Source organism: Calidris pugnax, unplaced genomic scaffold, assembly GCF_001431845.1.
Source record: "Calidris pugnax isolate Ruff unplaced genomic scaffold, ASM143184v1 scaffold20, whole genome shotgun sequence".
Classification (NCBI taxonomy): domain Eukaryota; kingdom Metazoa; phylum Chordata; class Aves; order Charadriiformes; family Scolopacidae; genus Calidris; species Calidris pugnax.
The window spans coordinates 26,946,390-26,965,208 of NW_015094510.1; the positions used below are offsets into that span (position 1 = coordinate 26,946,390).

Here is an 18,819-nt window from a genome sequence, read left to right on the forward strand (position 1 = left end):
CAATTAAATGAGCTATGCGCCAACACTGTCTGGACTCTTCGGAACGAGTTAAGCTTTTGCTACTTAAAATAGCCTTGCGCCCGCAAAGCGTAAGTAGAGCGACCCTGGGCTGTGCCGCTCGGCAGCCGGGACTGTCAGGGGAGGGGGCGCCGGGGGCGGGACGCGGCCGCGGGCAGACCTGGAGCCTGGGCCGGGGCCTGACTGGGGCCTCTGCCGTGCCCCTCGCATCGTGCTGAGGAGGGCTGGTAGAAGGGGCCTTGCTGCGTTAAATACTCGCCCGAGGGACCCTGCTGTGGGTGTCCGCTGTTCCTGCCTCGCCGAGGGAACCGTCTGCGAGCAGCTGGAACTGATAATTGACCTTTCCTGGCGGGGAAAAGTGTCCAAACCTGACAATATACTTTAGAAAATGCAGTGGAGGGAGAAGCACCAAATATCATTTGTATCCGGTATTGTGGCCGTCGCCCACCAAGGTGTACATACAATTTCTTCCTTAAGGGTTACTGCTAACATTTGAACACTGATGTGCATGTCAAGCCAGTTTTACACTCAGAGTGAAGTTCACTCACAAATATAAAGCAGAACCAGCATTGCTTTCACCCTTACATGTGGTGTCACACAGAATGATGGAGCTCATGAGTGTAACCCAAGATGGTTCTGGGTTTTCTTGAGGTGAACGCTGAGTTATCTGGCCCTTACAAACACTTTCTTCTGATACTGGCATGATGGCATGGCATGATCTGACATGCTCTGGGTGGTCCTGCTTTAGCAGGGGAGTTGGACTAGATGATCTCTGTGGTCCCTTACAACTCTAAAAATTCAGTGAAATTCAGTGAAATAGTAGGGAATGTGGCTGGGTGGCCTCCCTGCTCTGACCAGGCTTTTACCTTGCTCTGGTTCTATCTTTGGTCTGAGGGTTACCAAAAACATGCCAGTTACTCACTTGTTCACTTAGCACTCAAAAGGGATGCAAACTATTTGAGATGAAAAAATATTCTTTGGAAGATACTTATAGCTTGATTAAGCAAAAGTTTGCCAATATTATAAGCAAGAAAAATTGTTTCCTTTGTTTTGTTGTCTTTTGGGGTTTTGTTGCCTTTTTTTTTTCTCCTGTAGGTAAAAAAAGTATCAGAAAAGTATTTGTGTTCATCACTGACATGCCGAAGAAATCGCATAAGCCTAGGATGTTATTAGGAATCCAGAGTGTGTGTTAGGTCTTTAAGACACTGACATACACACGAAGAAGGAATTGAACTGAGGAGCCAGAACTACGACTAGAGTTTCCCTTTAAGGGAAATTTAAAGAGAAAATCCCACTGGAGCATTTTAGATTTAATGGTTTCCATAGGACAGAAATGTGCTTTCAGAGGTTTGAACAGGGTGTATAGTACTGTCTCCACTGCAGTTACTTTAACTTGCCTGAAGTCCCCTCAGACTGATACCTACCTGTTGGGGTAACTGCTGCTCTGCAGCGAAGAAGGGTCTTGAGTCTCCGAATGCCAGAAAGGCTCATCTTTGCTTTGTATGTCTGTGTCGGGGGCGGGACACTCCTTACTGTGCAGTTTTTAGCTGTGTGTGGCTGATTGTGTGTGGGCACCTGACAGATCTGTCTCATTCATGCTTCACTCACTGGGGATGGAAGAGCTGTTGCCCTCATGTTCGACGGCTATTCCGTAGTCCCCTGGTAGCTCCACACCCTTCACACCTTTCAGTGTTTTATTGGTAAGTCACTGTCTTTTCATTCCAACACAGAGCTCTTAGATGGCATTGGAGTATTCTGGGGAAGAAAAGGGGTTACTTTTTGTTCCTGTTTTTCTCCTGCGAGTGGTGAATCAGAGCAAGGGTTTGTTATGGCAGAGAACAGAGGATTTTAACAGGTGGGGTGTAGCTCTCCTGGGCTCAACCCTGCGCTCCTTGCGCTTTTCCTTTACTCAGGCCAAACTCGCTCAGAGGGCAAGTGAAGTGAAGAAGAAGTCAAGAGAAGCTTTGCCTGGGATTTAACGAAGAGGCTCTATAGCAGTAAAGGAAGTTTAAGGTAATAACAAGATCGTCTAGGAGATTATTTTTCACAAGTGTTTAAAATACAGTAAATGTGGTAATAGATGTGTCTGAAAGTATGCCACTGTGAGCAAAAAGAAAGATATTTTTCAAGTTCTCATTTAAACAAGTTTATAAAACAAATTACGAAACCTTAACCATTGTGTTTCATATATGTAAATGTACCTGACCAATTACCATAAGTTCCACTGGAAGTTATAGTGTATAATTCTGTCCCTCCATATCTGCCAGTTTGTCTTGTATGACATGGTCACACTGGAGACTTTGTGCAGGGTGACTACTTTTATTGGATTTAAATTAGCAGAGTTAAAAATCTAGTAGTAATGGAGATACCTGATTGTTTAGTGTAAAAACAAAGGTAATATTGCGAGTTGTTTTCTCTTTTAACAGCATTTTTTTCTCAGACTGGTTTGTAAAATCTAGATAACTTTGAAGATAAAAACCTAAATCCCAAGAATTTAGACTGTCACAAGAAATTAAAGAAAATGCGGACTGAATTTAAGAAATTGTATTCAGCCAAGGACAGGTTAGGTTTCTAAATAATTGCTAGGGGACATTTTTTAGATATACCAGTATAATAAAAACATAAGTACACCAGGTGTCATAATCTGGTAATGTCTGTAACGTAGCTGTTTAGTTATTTAAATGTGTGTGTGTGCGCATATGTGTATATAAATACATAAACATATACATGTACAAGTAAAATTAGAAATAAAACTACTATATGAAAATTATAAATAATTAAAATATCATATTTCATACACTTGATACATAGTGATGAAACTCTTTGGTGACGTCATCAGAAATAGAAATAATAGCTGGCAAGTTTATAGATGCCAGATGATAATTATTTCTATCCTGTAGAGGGATTTGTATGACATCACAGCTTTTAAAAATAATTCTCTCTCGTGCTCGTTTTCTTTATCATACACATGCAAACACACACACACACCATCCACAAAGTGTATTTCTGCATGTACTGAACTTAGTAATTAATGGCACAACATTCATTCTTAAACAGAATGCCATGCCAGTTTTTATTTGTCTCAGAGGAATGATTGTCTGAGTGACTCGAACAATGTATGATTCCCAGTTCTTACTAAATGATCCCAAGGTTCGTGAAGTCCTTGCTTTTCAGATCAGTGAATTGGATTGCTTTCTGAGACAGATTCTCTGTCATTCCCTGGCGCGTATTTCTGCATGAATGTAATGAAATACAGATAAAAATGTTTCATTTCTTAACCTGCAGTTTTTCCAAGCACAGAAAGAAAAAAAAGTCTCCCTTCACAATCCATATGTAAGATTAGGGCTTAACAGTTGCCTAGCTCTGTATTTCAGCAGTGCTGAAAGTAGCACTGTACAACTGAAGTTTATGTAATACTACAAAAGCAACTTGGAATTGTTCTCAGTTAAAATATTGAGTCGTGGCTGTTCAAATTGAGATTTAGGTATATTATTTTTGAATTTAATGGTGACAGCTCAAATATTCTGTGAGCTCTGTGAGCCTTTTGGTTTGTTTGATATAATTTAATCATTATTTGGATCAATACACCCCTTTAAAATTGTTGATGTGATTTTTGGATTAGTTATGTTGGCTTTACAAATTACTCACTGGAGAATATATTGACATTGAAGAAAGATATGGGACCTGGATTTCTGAGAACCCTCCAGCCAGTGGAGATACGTATCTTTGCATTGCCCTTGGAAATTATATCCTTCCCATATTTATGTATTATGGGTAATGCACATTTGTAGTGAAATTGCTGCAATTCATACTAAGAGGAACACTGAGGTTTTCATCTCTGTACAGTTAAGATGCTGTGAAGTATCTGCTCACTGTTTAAACACTTTGTGTACAGGATGAATTTTCAGACTCTGATATACAGAAATAAATCTTTTAATTAATGTAAGCATTGGGATAGCTTTTTTAAGTGTATCCTTTGAGAAATGCATCGTGTCATGTCTTTGGTGTCCTGAATTATCTCAGCCTGGGCATTGCTGGCCTGTAGTAAAAAGAAAAAAACATCTTCCGTAGTGTTAGCGAATGATGAATGATTGAAGATAAATTAGATGGCATTATTTGTCATCTTTCCTTTACTTGTTGCAAATTCTTACTTTTCTTTTTCCACTAATCACTAGATAATTCTTCAGAAAAGCACAAAGAAATCCTACTTTTATTGAAGTCAACATTGCCTATTGATCTCAGTAAGAGATACACTATGGTGTGCCTATAGGGGGGAAAAAAAGATTGCTGCCTCTGTTGACCTTACAGTGCAGGGGTTATAATTTTTTGTAAGGGCAGATTGACTTTATTTTTTGAAACAATAGAGGGTAACGTGTGTCTTTATGAAGAGCAGTGTGTGGCCTCTGTGCTGTTGGAAGCAAGGGTGGTGGCAGCTGTGCTGAAAATGGACCATAATTGATGAATTACAGAAGATTTAATGTGCTTAGTTTTGCTGATTAATACACTTTCTATTACAAATACTAGTAACAAAAACAAACTGTAACTTTGCTTATTATCTGAGCTGCCTATTTTGCTTGATCTGGATAGAAAACAAAGAATGAGGCAAAGATAACTGAACTGAGAGACAGAGAATAATGCAAAGGACAGCAGGGAAATGAAGTACTGGAATTAGGGTTAAGCTAAACTTCTTTAATCCATCAAATATCACATTATTAATTTTGCTGTTCCTACATAACAAACTTTACTACTCAAAATGAGAACATTCCCAAACAGCACTTTAGTTCTGTCCAAAGATAGAGGTAAATTGAATATATCATCAAACGGTTTCGAGTAAAAAAGCTACAAAATTAATTCATTATTCCCTGAAAAATTAATACATCTCAAGGTTAAAATTATTTCACCATCCAAAATATTGTAAACCTCGTAAAGTTAAGATTGAGCATTAAATTTTAAAGTCATATAAACCTATTAAACTAAGTTTATAAAAATAAAATATTCTAACAAAATTTATACGTTTTTGGGTTACTATTTTAAGAGAGGAAAAAATACACTTCTTAAAAAAAAAGGTAAATATATTTTTTAAAATGATTAAAATTGTTTTAGGACCAGGGACTACACAAAATCAGTATTTCATTGCTGATTTCATCACTTGCAATTTATCATGCTATGCTGGAAAAAGAATTCAATTATATTAAGGGGAATGGGGTTTTGTAGAATATCAAAGTTTTTTTTAGGGGGAGTGTTTGTTGAATTAAGTTTGTGGGGATAAAAAGTCAATTACTATTCTAGAATTTACAAAAATACAAAACACTAGTGGGTGTGTTATTGCTTTTTGTGGGAAAGTATACTATTCTGCAGTTACAGGTATTTTATTCCCTCATAGTGAAATCAAGTTATAAAGAAAGTAACTGAAATAACTTTAATTTCTTTAATTTCCTTAACTAAAAGCCTGAAAGAAGTTCAGTACAGACTTTGCTTCCTCTGGAAAAACAATGACACCATTGTTGGTAATCATAGTAAATATAATATGGAGAACAGTACATTTTCTCAGTTGTAAACTCCTACCTGTAATGATGAATTCGTTTTCTTCTTGGGAATTGTAAGATACGTGGGTATTTGGTCAAGAAGTATAAGTATCAAAAATAGAAAGGGTAAAATGTAGTTCAGCTGTATTTATAAAATATTCTGAGATTATTAAACAAGAGGATTATCAGTCTTTTCTGGTAGTGGTTTTTTGGATGGAAATTTTATATCCAAATTATAATTATGATCTAAGTATTTCTGAAAGTATTGAAGTTAGTTGAAAGTAAAATTTTGTACTTTGTTTTCAGTTGAAGGTTGGCATCTAAAATACAGAAGTGTGTTGATTAGGAAAATTAAATGTACTTTTTACATATATTCCAATTTTTTTTTTTTTTTTTTACATATTTTCCAATTAGGAACAGGCCAAAGATAACAGAAGTGATACCAGAAGATAATGGTTTGTTTCTCAATTGCAGGCAGCTTGTGAGGAATCTGATCTTTAAAAAAATCTTGTACTTTAAGCCTTTCCAAATCAGAAGTTCTGTCACTGCCTAGAATTCAGCTTGGAAAGCCCATCATACGTGAATTGGTGGAAACTGCTGAGAATGTATAGCAGTTGTTTATCATAGAAGTAAGGTCATAGAATATAGTTTATTTTTTCCAATAAAATCTCTGCTCAGTTGCTGAAGTGCCCATGGGTTTTTTGCTTTTTTAAAAAATAGTCTTGCAGGACGTGTGGTTCAGTAGCACCAGCTGGCAGGACAGTAGGGGAAATGGCATAGAAACCTTTTCACCATTCCTCTCAGATTTTCTAATTCTTCCCAATATTTCAAGTTACTAAAGTAAGTGTCTTTTTAGAAATAAACAAAGTCAAACATGAGCAGGCTTTGAGAACATGCTGCTTGTTGGTGTGCACATGTCAAAATTAAACTGTAAATTCCATAAGTTTTGGGTAATTATTTTTTTGTGTTTGTACAGTATGAAAATAGCAGAGACCTGGGACATTACTAACCTTCTGAATGCTGGAATAGATAAGTGCTGGTAACACTAAAATGATCAGAGTTAGGCAAACTTTGTATCACATTCTGATACGAGTCCCGTCATATTAGTACCGGGAATATTCTGTTTTAATTGATTTCCGTCTGTTCTTTACTAAAAATAGACAAGAACAGTTAGAAGCACCTCAGGTGGAGGAAACTGAGAAATCATGGTTTTTAAATACTAAAATCTTGTAGAAATTCTGGGTTGTATTGTTCTTGCCTGTCATTTTTGCATAGACACTTAAACCTGTATGGGCCAGGTGAAAGCGCTAAACATCCCATTTCTGTCTCACCACAACCCATGGCTGCACGGTCACGGGTTGTGTAGGTGTGCAATATTCTGCAGAAGGAAGTGCACTTAAGAAATGTCATTTATCGAGGATCAATCTGTTCTGCTGTGGCATTGTGTAATTATAAGATTTTTTAACATTGCTCTAATGTTCTTATTGTAGGTTAGAAATCTGAAACAATGGGTGACTGGAGCTTTCTGGGGAGACTGTTAGAGAATGCACAGGAGCACTCCACGGTTATTGGCAAGGTTTGGCTGACGGTACTGTTTATCTTCAGGATACTGGTGCTGGGGGCTGCTGCTGAGGAGGTCTGGGGAGACGAGCAGTCGGACTTTACATGCAACACTCAGCAACCTGGTTGCGAAAATGTTTGCTATGACAAAGCCTTCCCCATTTCTCACATCCGCTTCTGGGTGCTGCAGATCATTTTTGTCTCCACTCCAACCCTCATCTACTTGGGCCACGTGCTGCACATTGTACGCATGGAGGAGAAGAGGAAAGAGAAAGAAGAGCTGAAAAAGAAAGGAAATGTCAAAGACGGCAACTACCCAGGGGCAGCATCGTCTGGCAGTGGTAGTGGAGGAGGCAGCAATAACGTCAAGGATCCTCTTGGCAAAAAGGGGAAGGAGAAACTCCCAATCCGTGATGGGCGTGGTAGAATCCGGATGGGGGGTGCCCTGCTCCGTACCTATGTCTTCAACATCATTTTCAAGACGCTGTTTGAGGTGGGCTTCATCGTGGGCCAGTACTTCCTGTACGGCTTTGAGCTAAAGCCAGTTTACCAGTGCAGCCGCTCACCTTGCCCACACACTGTGGACTGCTTCATCTCAAGGCCAACCGAGAAGACCATCTTCATCATCTTCATGTTGGTGGTGGCCTCTGTCTCGCTGCTGCTGAACATGCTTGAGATGTATCACTTGGGGTGGAAGAAGCTTAAGCAGGGCATGACCAGCCGGTACAGCCTTGAGATGCCTGTCGCCACAATGACACCAGTCATGGTGTCGGGGGAGTCCAAACCTGTTGCACTGCCACCACCAGCACCACCCGTGGTGGTAACAACCGCTGCACCCCCGCCAGTTCTGCCTGACACCCGTGCAGTCACACCACTGCTGGCCCCCGTGACCATGGCATCATACTATGCTGCAGCTACTCCAAGACCAAGGCCCCCCTCCAACACGACCTCCATGGCCAGCTACCCTGTTGCTCCACCAGTTCCCGAGGAGAGACACCGTGCTGTGAGTCCCACACCCGTCTCCACTCCTGTCACCATCCCGACCCCTGTCCCCACGCCCACGCCAGCTGTCATCAACTACTTCAACAGCAACAGACATGCCCTGGTGGCTGAGCAGAACTGGGTCAACATGGCAGCTGAGCAGCAGGGGAAGGTGCTCTCCAGCTCAGCAGCCTCCTCTACCCCCAGCAGTGTCCGGCATCCCCTTCCTGAGCAGGAAGAGCCACTGGAGCAGCTACTCCCACCCCCCGTTGCGCCGCCTGTGGCTGTGGCCAACAGCGGCAGCAGCACCAGCCTGAGCGGGGCAAGCTGCAGCAAGTGGGATGTGGAGGGTGAGGAGGAGCTGCCAGAGGAACGGCGGATCTCAGCTGCCTGCACCACCGTGGAGATGCACGAGCCACCACTGCTCGTGGACGCGCGGCGCCTGAGCAGGGCCAGTAAGTCGAGCAGCTGCAGAGCCAGGTCAGACGACCTGGCCGTGTAGTAGGGTTGTCTCCGCTCAGAGGAGCAGGTGATGGAAGGCAGAGCGGGCAGGGGAGCTGCCTGGGGAGGCCGGGCCGAGCGTGGGTGGGAAGGCCTGGGTTTCAAACTTTTGACGCTTGCTGTTTTTGCACTCTGTGAGTTGTAGTGGGAAAAAAATATCAACATTTTCTAATAGGTCAGGGGTGGCCGAAGCGCAGCCCGTGGGTCAGGGGACCAGTCCCGCTCTTCTTCATTTCCACGGCAGATCGCCCAAGGGCAGCCATAGGGGAGGCCTGCACAGGTAACAGGTGGTGATGGTAGATGGTCAGGTCCCCTGAGGCTGACTTTCAACTGAGAAAAATGTTAATATCCCTAGTGCCCATGTGCCTGGCCGTCATCCCCCTCTTGCCCTTGCCTTCACTTCCACTCTTTTTCACATAAGCTCTACATGAGCAGGAGCGATGACTTACTTTCTTCCTCTTTAGATCTTACGTAGCCCTGTGGCAAACATTAGGGTGGCATATTGCCTGTTGGCACCTGTCACCTCTACAGACCAACTTGCCATATTAAAGGTGACTCAGTCTCTTCCATATAACATGACTTAATGAAGCCTTTCTGCTCATGGCAAATTGCCAACGTGGTCCTCGGCTGGGCAAAGTGTAGGTAACCCCTGTACTAGATTTTTGAGGTTCATCTTTCTATCATTTTTTTTTAACTCTTGACCTGTTAGGAAGTGTTCGGTTTGACCTTCTATCCAGTGTTTGCTGACCATGATCACACCATGTTTTTATGCCCACAAATATGTTTGAGCATGTTTGATTATAATTTTAGATGACTTCTGAAATTGCTTAGAGGAGGACAGGAATTTAAACCACACCTCAGAAATTATTACACAGAACAATTTCTCTTTAGAAAGCAAGGATTATAATTTCAATACATTGTGGCCCCATACGTTGCCCGTGGACAAACAATAGGATAAAGTACAGCTCTGCATTTTAGACTATTAGATATCAGCTTAAGTTTGTTGGAAAAAGGCTTTTTAGAGGTAAACTTGAGTGCATATTTTTAAGTATTTGGACATTTTGAGAATAATTTTGATCTGTAGGTTTAAAGTTATTTGACTGTGTACTTAATCATTTTAGTTTGATCTTTGATCTTACAAGAAATGTAAGGGGAAAGAAACTTACTAATAGTAAAATTCCCAGAGCAACATTATTTCCTGTTGTGTTCTACCTTTTCCTTTAACAACAATCTGTAGTGTCTTACAGGTCAGTGAAAACAGATGTAGACAATATTGTATTGTAGGAAAGGTGGCTAAAATACCTAGGCAACATACTAGTGGCTGAAGGGTCTGTTCTGATCCCACTAAAGTCACTTGCAGAATTTCCATTCAATTTAACAAGGGGCAAGATTTGGGGATGGATCTTGCAGGCCTTATTCAAGCAAAACTAACATTCATGTGGAGTTTTGGGAGCCAAAAGAAATGTAGATTTGGGGCCTTAGATAAAGACATTTAAAATCCTGCTTTTGAAAATTCTATGTTTCCCTTAAAAATGGGTGGAGGAAACTACTGGGTGTTTTTTCTAAGGTGCAGCTTTCCTTACAACTGGCTCTGTCCTTTATTCCTTTGTAACAATAACTCTCACAGACATTAGTCAGAATTTTGAATGCCTGATAAGGCTCGGGAGAGTTTAGGTACAAAAGGAATGCCAGATTAGGCCCAACTTCTGTTCTAAGCAAAAGCCAAAAGAACTGAAGCTCGGAGTCAGTCCTATTGCTGCTATAAATCGGAAGTACTGTAATTGGAGCAGAGCAGTCAAACGCACTGGGATGGCCCATTGCATCTTCAAAGTATTTGGCCTGGCAGTGCAGTCCTTACTCAGGCAAAGCAAGGTCACCCTGTAGCAAATCGTTACAATTGCCAGTTATCTCTGCTGTTAAATGTTTTTTCTGAATGTTTATTTTATTCAACAGTTAAAATATATTCCCACCACTCAAGATTAAACATTTATTTTTACTGCTTTCTGAGTAGACACAGAGAGTTTCTCCTAATCAGCGGCACTGTTCTGCAACCCTTGGGCATGTTGTCTCATGACTTCCTTGGCCTACTTGTGGTGAACCAGGTGAGGAGAAGCCTTTCTGCTGCCACTGAAATTGGGGGCAGACACTGCATTAAAAGTTAATGTATGGTAGTACAATAAAGATATTTACTATTAGATGTTCAGCCTCAGTTATGCTCTCATGAATTTTCTATGTTATAAGCCATAAAACCCTTTCTGCAAGAAAGCTAAAAGCTAAATTCTGCTTTCTATTGTATCCATGCAACTATACTGAACTTGGACTAAAGTTTATAAAGTTGCCTAGATGTAAACAGAAACAGGGTTTAACACTCAAAATTTTTAGATTTGCTATCATCTGTAGTAGCAGTTATATAAGTTTTGCTAAATGCCAAGTAATTATATTGCCGAAACAATGCAATATGCATCTCTGTGTTTTAGTACATCAAAATTCATGGGCTATATTTTCCTTTCTTTTATGCTTCTGAAGAATGAAGTCTAAGCCTCTCTGGAGTCTATTTATATAAACCAGACCACCTGAAATATGTGCTTTTTTTGTATCAACGCCTGAGAGCAAAACCGGCTTGTTGTTTGATGCAGCTCTGACTCTTTCAGTCCTTACTTTAGTAGAACCCTCACAGAGTGTGTCCTGCAGGATTACATCCATATTGTATATAAAAAATAATAAAAGAGACAGGTTTAACTTAGGATCAACAGATACTAGTCTGCCCTTTTCAAGTTAAAGTCTGTGGTTAGACCTGCAGGGAGTTCAGGTGCTTTTGTGGAATATATGGTATTTTCAGGCAGCTGTAAAAGATCATTTTTGCTTCCCCCTGTGAAGCTGAATGGGAGAAACATCATTCTATTGCAACCTCTAAGAGAAATCTGACTGAGCAGCCTCGGCAGCCAAGCAGTGCTGGCCTGAGAAAGCAAAGCTACGACTCACAGGATATGTTTTTAGGATCAGTTTAAGTTTCATCACATAACTATACAGCATCAAGCTTCTTGGTTACCTACAGTTTGATTTGGAGTCCAGTAATTGTTTCTTCATTTAAGCGCATGTAACTGTTTTGGCAGAACTCCCTCCTTAGTGCTTACAACTGCTTTTAGATGGCACATCACATCTAGAATCAGATTTGTTGGAAAAAATCTTGCTGGTGTGGCTGATTTTGAGTACTTGAATTAATCTTTATTCGTGAGTGATCACTGTATTCAACATGCTATGAGTAAAGCATAACTATGCAGACTTCCATAGTTCTAGAAAACATGTACAAACACCAACTGACTTGCAGAACTGTTGGCAAAAATAATCTGCTAATTTCCAAGTCATTTGCTCTTTCACATCAATTAATTCCAAAGAGGGAACTGGTAGTGAATGATACTTTGATTTAGCCTAGTCATGTGCCTGTTTGAGCCACAGTCCTGAAGGATCTTATACACACACCTAACATGGAACCAGTGGGTAAGTTACTGCAAAAGTGAAAGTCAGAATCATGTCTGTTATGAAGCAAAACTGCAAAAACCCCACTCATTTTTTCTCTTTGAGTAGAATGATTGTGGGAAAATTGCTCTCTTACTTGAAGTTAAAAAAACAATAAGGTAAGCTGTGGAAAAGAAAATGAGAAAACTGAAAAAAAGACACTCCTTGACCAAGTTACCAGGTGTACGTGCTGCTCTTTTTGCAGTGTCAGCTCACTGGTACTAGTTGACCCTGCCTGGAGCATAGGGGGTTGGCCTAGATGACTTCCAGGGGTCCCTTCCAACTACAACGATTATATGAAACATGTTTTCCAAATCACTGATATCATTAGTACATTTTTTGTAATAGTTTAACAAAGATAGATTAAAAATATATCTGCATTGCACATAAATACATAGTTCTTTTGCCATGGGCACAGTTGATCTGTTTTCTATCACTGGGCTTATTAAATTAATGCAGCTGTCAATTAATACAAAAGAAAAAGAAGCATAGAGAATTTAAAACCCCACATTTCTTCTCGTTGATTAAATGAAAACAGCCTGCTAGAACCTTCCCTTTATTAAAGTGGAATATTTTATCTATGAAAATAAATCTCTTGTTTTTTTCATAGATAAAAAAGTGCTCCTTGAATTTGATGGCATTGAAGAGTCATAGCTTCTTGAAAATAGGTAGCATGCACTGAAAAAGCAGATGAACTGTGTTCTTTTCTGGTGTAATTTGGAAACCAGTTGTGTGCAAAGGGGTTGATTTGGCTCAATATATTTGTCGTTCATAAAAGCACTTAGAGCTAATTAAATGTCTGACATTTTGCAGCTCTTGAGATAATTTTCTAGTATGAATATGTAAGTGTAGGATCTGTAAAACAGCTAAGGCAAGTTTTAAAACTCAGATCAGTACCTAGGTCCTTTTTTGATTAGTCATGGGACCACCTCCTCAGCTGATACAAACTGTTGTATTCCACTGAGTTCCTGTGGGTGACAACAGTCTGCAGAAGCAGGACATTGAGCCTCGAGGTCTTTTTGTTTAATACAGGCACTAACACCATGGATTTGAACAGGCTGGGGTTTTTTTTAATTCCAAATGTTTTTATTTCATTTACTTTGATTTTTCTTGTGAAAAGTGTGCTCTTGTAATTTTGATTTTCTGAAGTTTACATTCAGTTTTTGATTTCAGATTGCACATTTGGATGAAATAAACTGTTTTCTAAGTTTACATTTGTATAAGAAGTGAAGTAAAAGAATGACTCTGCCAATATGTTAAACATGAGAGAGAAATGTCTTACTATAACACAGGAACTCTTCAGACATAAGGCAGTACCAGTAAAGACAATTTAACCCGATCACTGATCTATAGTATCAGTTTTCTCTGATATTTAAAATATGGGAGCTGGATATATAGGGAGCACACTGTGGAAAAAGATACTTTTCATCATGAACTCCATTACTGCCAAATAAATTAAGGTTCATTACTATTGATACACCTTCTTGTGTGTTTAGAGGTTCAATGACAAAAATGAGCTGTGACGTATGTCCTTTAAAAGCTAAATTTACAGCCTGGTTTAAAATTCCAAACAAAATACTTGTGGAAAAACACTGCACTGTTACACTGGAGAAGATTTTACAGAAGATAAATGTTTTTCTTTCTAGCCAAAAATACAGTTCTGAGCCTACAAATACAATTTCATGCAAGTTATTTTTACTCTTGCAAATAAAAGCATTAAAGGTAATGGGACAATTTGCATAAGCAAAAAACACTGATATGAAAAAGAAATTGTAGATATACATTTTAAGTTTGTTGTAAGATGCCAATCAAATTCCAAAAGTTTCAGTCCTCGAAGAGTTATGCAAGGTATGTGAACATATTTTAAGGTGGAGTATATATTCCTATTCCCATTGCCACTCTTTCTCACAGTTAAAAGGTTGTAAAGCATAGGAAAGCTTACTCAGAGCTTTCTTGTTGCTTATCGGATGTTTGTCTTTTACATGACAGAATCTGACAACAAATAAATGGTTTTTCTGGGCCGTCAGGGATTTGTAATAACAATGAAAGCAGCGAACAGTTAAAAGTGCTGTCTGCAAAGAAGTGCCTTGTGTATTAAATTCTGTAAGAAACGAGTTGATGTAAATGTTAATTTACCTCATATGTTTACAAAGTCGTGACTAAATAAACTTTTTGTACCACAGCACTGTCTCTTTTAGATTAAATTGTCACAGTTGTTTTCATGGCCTTTTAAAATACTAACACGGCTGAACAGTTAACTGAAGTCGGTTAGCTCTCTCCCTTTAGTCACTAACGCTGCTGCTTCCCTTCTTCACGTGAAGTGCTCTGTTGGAAAACTGGATGCTGAAGCCCGTCTCCATGCGGAATTCCCAGTGGCTTCAAAGGAGGCTCACAATCCGGAAGATACACGTGATCAAGACCCACTCTAGCAGGTGCAAGGCGGGTAGTGCTGACCCCCTTGAAAGCAGCATGAGGTCTGCCTCCGCCTTCTGCCCAACGCGGGTTTCATACTTGGCTCTTATTTTGCCAAACGAGTTGCTGTTCCTCTCGTCCTGCATCGTGTGGTGTTAATTGTGACTCCCGTCTTTTCCCGCAGTGCTGCCTGACTAACTTTGATTTGTCCATCTAGCTGATGTGTCTAATGAGACCATTCCCTGTAAATGCATGAAGGATTTTAGTGCAGGGAAGAGAAGTCCTTACTGGGTGCCATGCAGAGCACCCACTGCGTTTGAAATTTGCCAATTTGCCCCATGTATGAGCTCACAGTTTAGCACACAGAAGCGTGACCCAGTTTTGTACTGAAAATGTACAACGTAGTAACTGCAAGTTCGTCTAAGTATTGTACAGTCCCTTGAAGAGGCCAGGTCTAGGTTTCCAAGAAATTTACCTTGTGAAAAACAGCAACGTGGGCAAGACTACGTGACTTTTGCAGAAGTCTTAAAATAAGTGTGTTGTAAAACTGTACATCATGTGCAGCACTCGCATGGAGCTGGCATGGCAGGACAGCTTCTGTCCTGCAGTACCGAGTGTTTGTCTCTCTTGTGTTGGTACAGATGAGTATATTTTTTTGGTGCCACCTGTGCTCAGGCAATGCTGTATCTGCTTCACATGATGTATCCCTATGGTAAACCAGATTATTCACTGTCTTTGAAGAATGGGCAGGGGTAAAGCAAGCTGACAGGAGCTTCATATGGATACTACTAAGATGATGCTTTACAGTACTAAGCTAAGGAAGAAAGTGAGTAAAGTGATATGGTAGTACCAGCTGTATTGCTAAAGATAACTCAGTTCCCTCTGACCAAGAGTGCTTTTTACTACGTAGATAATATGTGGCCAGAATATATTGCATGCTTTCTATTTAGATGCATGTTTCATCACAAAGTTCCACAAGTTTGTCACTTGAAGAACGGGCAGTTGAGAGCTGAGAGCATCGGCTGGTGGAGATGCAGCCACGCGCTGTCCTGTGGGACACAGCCATGCAGCCGTCACCTCGTGTCCACTCCTAAAGAAGTTCAGGCTGTATGAAATACAAACATTGCTGCTCCTGGTCTCTGAAGGCCTGTGTGATGGTGTGGGTACTTCTTGCTGCCACATTGAGCTTGATGTGAGCATGTGGAGGGAAGGTGAAAGGAGTGCCCCACTCCGCAGCTGCACAGTGAAGGTCCTGAGGGTAATGGGAAGAGGTGACCTCCTCCAGTAAATCTCCTCTGTAAGGTTGTGCTGAAAGCCAAATGAGGAGCATCCACATGCCCCTGCACTGCTGCTGTTGTCCCCGGGGAATTGGCACAGGAACAATCAGCTGGGCTTTTGCAAGCATTTTCACTGTGACTGCACAAAGAGTGGGATTTGACTACATCAGTGCTTTCTCGCTGTGCAGCGGGAATAGAAATGAAGGCAGTACACATTGTCTCCCAAGGAAACAGATGGCAGATAGTCAGGCCATAGTAGGGCTGACATTTTGATCATTTTTGGCAACTGGATGTACATCAGGTCTAACCGTCTTTGTGTCCATTTTCAGCTGACCATAGAATAAGCAGATGCTTATCCAAACCCACAAAACTGAAGAGAAAGCCTTGTCATAAAGTCGGCCTAGGAAGAATGTGTTATTCTCGGAGTGTCATAGTTCAGGAAAACAGGGTGGTTGAGGAAATACACATTTTAGCACTTACAGGTACGTGGTATTATGCCAGAATTACAAGCAACTTTAAAGTACTGCTACCACATTAGTAGAACAGTTGGATTGCACCAGCTATTCTTCATTGTATAAGATTTTTTCATTTATAGAGATCAGTGGTATATAGCAACAAAATGTTGTCCTTTGGGTAGTTACCTCCTTTTCTTTTTCTCACAGTAGGTGATCTGTGTATCTGTGTGTCGCCAGCAGTAGTACAGAGTCTATCAAAACTATTTTTAGTATCTACAGGAGAATCTTCAGTCCATACCTTGGATTCCATACCATCCATAACATGTTTCGCCATACCTTGTTTTTAAGGGTGACCCTCAGCAATTACAACAGTAGCTACAGACGTGGTTAAGGTGTCTGGAGCTGCAGAGAGCAGGGATGGACAGACTAACACCAAGGTCATAAAGCGCTGCCGTGGCTCACCATGTTTGCCTGCATCACTAACACAGCCAGCTCCAACCTACAGGTGACTTCTGTCAGCCAGATCTCTGTCATTTTAGAGGTTGTCTCCTGAGAAAAAAAAACAACCAAATGAATACCTGCAATTCTTCATCCTCATTATTTATTTGTCCCATGAAAGTATGATAAAAATATATTAAAATGTCTAGACCTTTGCATTTCTAAGTATTTCACTGAATTTCACTGAATTTCTAGAGTTGGAAGGGACCATAGAGATCATCTAGTCCAACTCCCCTGCTGAAGCAGGATTGCCTAGAGCTAGAGCATGTTACTCAGGACTGCATCCAGGCGGGTTTTGAAAATCTCCAAAGAAGGGGACTCCACAACCTCCCTGGGCAGCCTGTTCCAGGGTTCCGTCACCCTCACCGTGAAGAAGTTTCTCCTCATATTTGAGTGGAACCTCTTATGTTCCAACTTGTGCCCGTTGCCCCTCGTCCTCTCGGTGGGAACCACTGAAAAGAGTCTGGCTCCCTCCTCCTTACCTCCTTTTCTTTTTCTCACAGTAGGTGATCTGTGTATCTGTGTGTCGCCAGCAGTAGTACAGAGTCTATCAAAACTATTTTTAGTATCTACAGGAGAATCTTCAGTCCATACCTTGGATTCCATACCATCCATAACATGTTTCGCCATACCTTGTTTTTAAGGGTGACCCTCAGCAATTACAACAGTAGCTACAGACGTGGTTAAGGTGTCTGGAGCTGCAGAGAGCAGGGATGGACAGACTAACACCAAGGTCATAAAGCGCTGCCGTGGCTCACCATGTTTGCCTGCATCACTAACACAGCCAGCTCCAACCTACAGGTGACTTCTGTCAGCCAGATCTCTGTCATTTTAGAGGTTGTCTCCTGAGAAAAAAAAACAACCAAATGAATACCTGCAATTCTTCATCCTCATTATTTATTTGTCCCATGAAAGTATGATAAAAATATATTAAAATGTCTAGACCTTTGCATTTCTAAGTAGTGAGAGACATGGATTTTTAAAGAGTCCCTGTGCTATCCAGAGAATATTTTTGAAAATGCAAAGGGCTTAGCAAGTTTAAACTCTCAAAAAGACAATACATTTTTCTGTGAGATACATTTTTTCTGTGTTTGCACAAGATCCACCAAAGTCAGTGAACAGATAATGAATAAAATGAAATAAAACCTTACTTTCCACATGAGAATATGGGTTCTATTTCTAAAAAAAAAACCAAAACCTAAGGAGAAGCAAATAGTTATCAGCTATCGTATATCTCACTTTCCAGTTTGAGAAAATTAAACTTTCTGAAGGATTTGACATTAAGGAATGTTGTGGTCTTCTGAGCAGAGACTAAGGGATAATTGTGGTTGAACCATCCAGCCCTGCAGAGGAACCTACTGTTTGCTTTGCATGGCTTATGTAGTGGGGTTTGCTGTGTAAATTCTGCACAAAGTGCAGAAATAAGCAGCTGAGGATGGTTTGCCTAAGCACACTCATTCATGTTTGGATTATGGATACTCTGAGGGGAAAGTGCCTCTTCATTATGAGCAGTGGAAGACGAGGAAAGGCAGAGTCATTAAGTTAAGAGTAGTTACATTTCTTTCCAGTTCTCTGTTGAGGTGTTTAATGCTGAATTTTACCAGGTCTCTAAAACAGAGGTAGCTTTCATGCCCCCATGCACCATCCCTCCTTTCTGTCTCTGCTCTGTAAGAGGGATTTAAATTTTTCTTTTTCATTAAGTCATAAAGTTGCTTCTATCTTTCAGACTGCTAGTACATCCTTTAGGACCTGGTACATGTCTCTAGTCCTGTGACTGAAATTTGAATATAGTAAAAATAACAAAATCGGAAAACAGAATGAGCAGTCAGTACTGATAGCATCAGTTAAACTTATTGATATTAACCACATTTAAGTGTGGCTGAAGTTTTGTCACAAATAGCTGTTGCAATGCTGAACATGATTTGTCCTTATTTATTTATGACCCCAAAGCTCTACTTATCACTGTCACACATAACAGAAGTGCTAATGCATGGTTTTTTCAAACAAAATGTTGGGTTTTTGTAAACCACACCAACTGTTTTCTTGAGAAGACAGTAACTGTTGGCACAACCTAGA

The 18,819-nt window shown here is 40.5% G+C and overlaps 1 protein-coding gene across 4 annotated transcripts; it reads left to right on the plus strand.

Annotated features, from left to right (window-relative positions):
- On the plus strand, positions 1-14,283 carry GJA3 (gap junction protein alpha 3). Of its 4 annotated transcripts, none has more exons than XM_014966231.1 (3): positions 19-89; positions 1,932-2,031; positions 7,034-14,283. In XM_014966231.1, the coding sequence occupies exon 3, from the start codon at positions 7,051-7,053 to the stop codon at positions 8,584-8,586; it is 1,536 nt and encodes a 511-aa protein (XP_014821717.1). In that variant the 5' UTR covers positions 19-89; positions 1,932-2,031; positions 7,034-7,050; the 3' UTR covers positions 8,587-14,283. The 4 variants fall into 4 exon arrangements, with proteins under 4 accessions (XP_014821719.1, XP_014821717.1, XP_014821721.1 ...); XM_014966235.1 differs by having other exon boundaries at positions 7,149-14,283; XM_014966233.1 differs by lacking the exon at positions 1,932-2,031 and having other exon boundaries at positions 1-89.
- Positions 14,284-18,819: the final 4,536 nt, after the last annotated feature.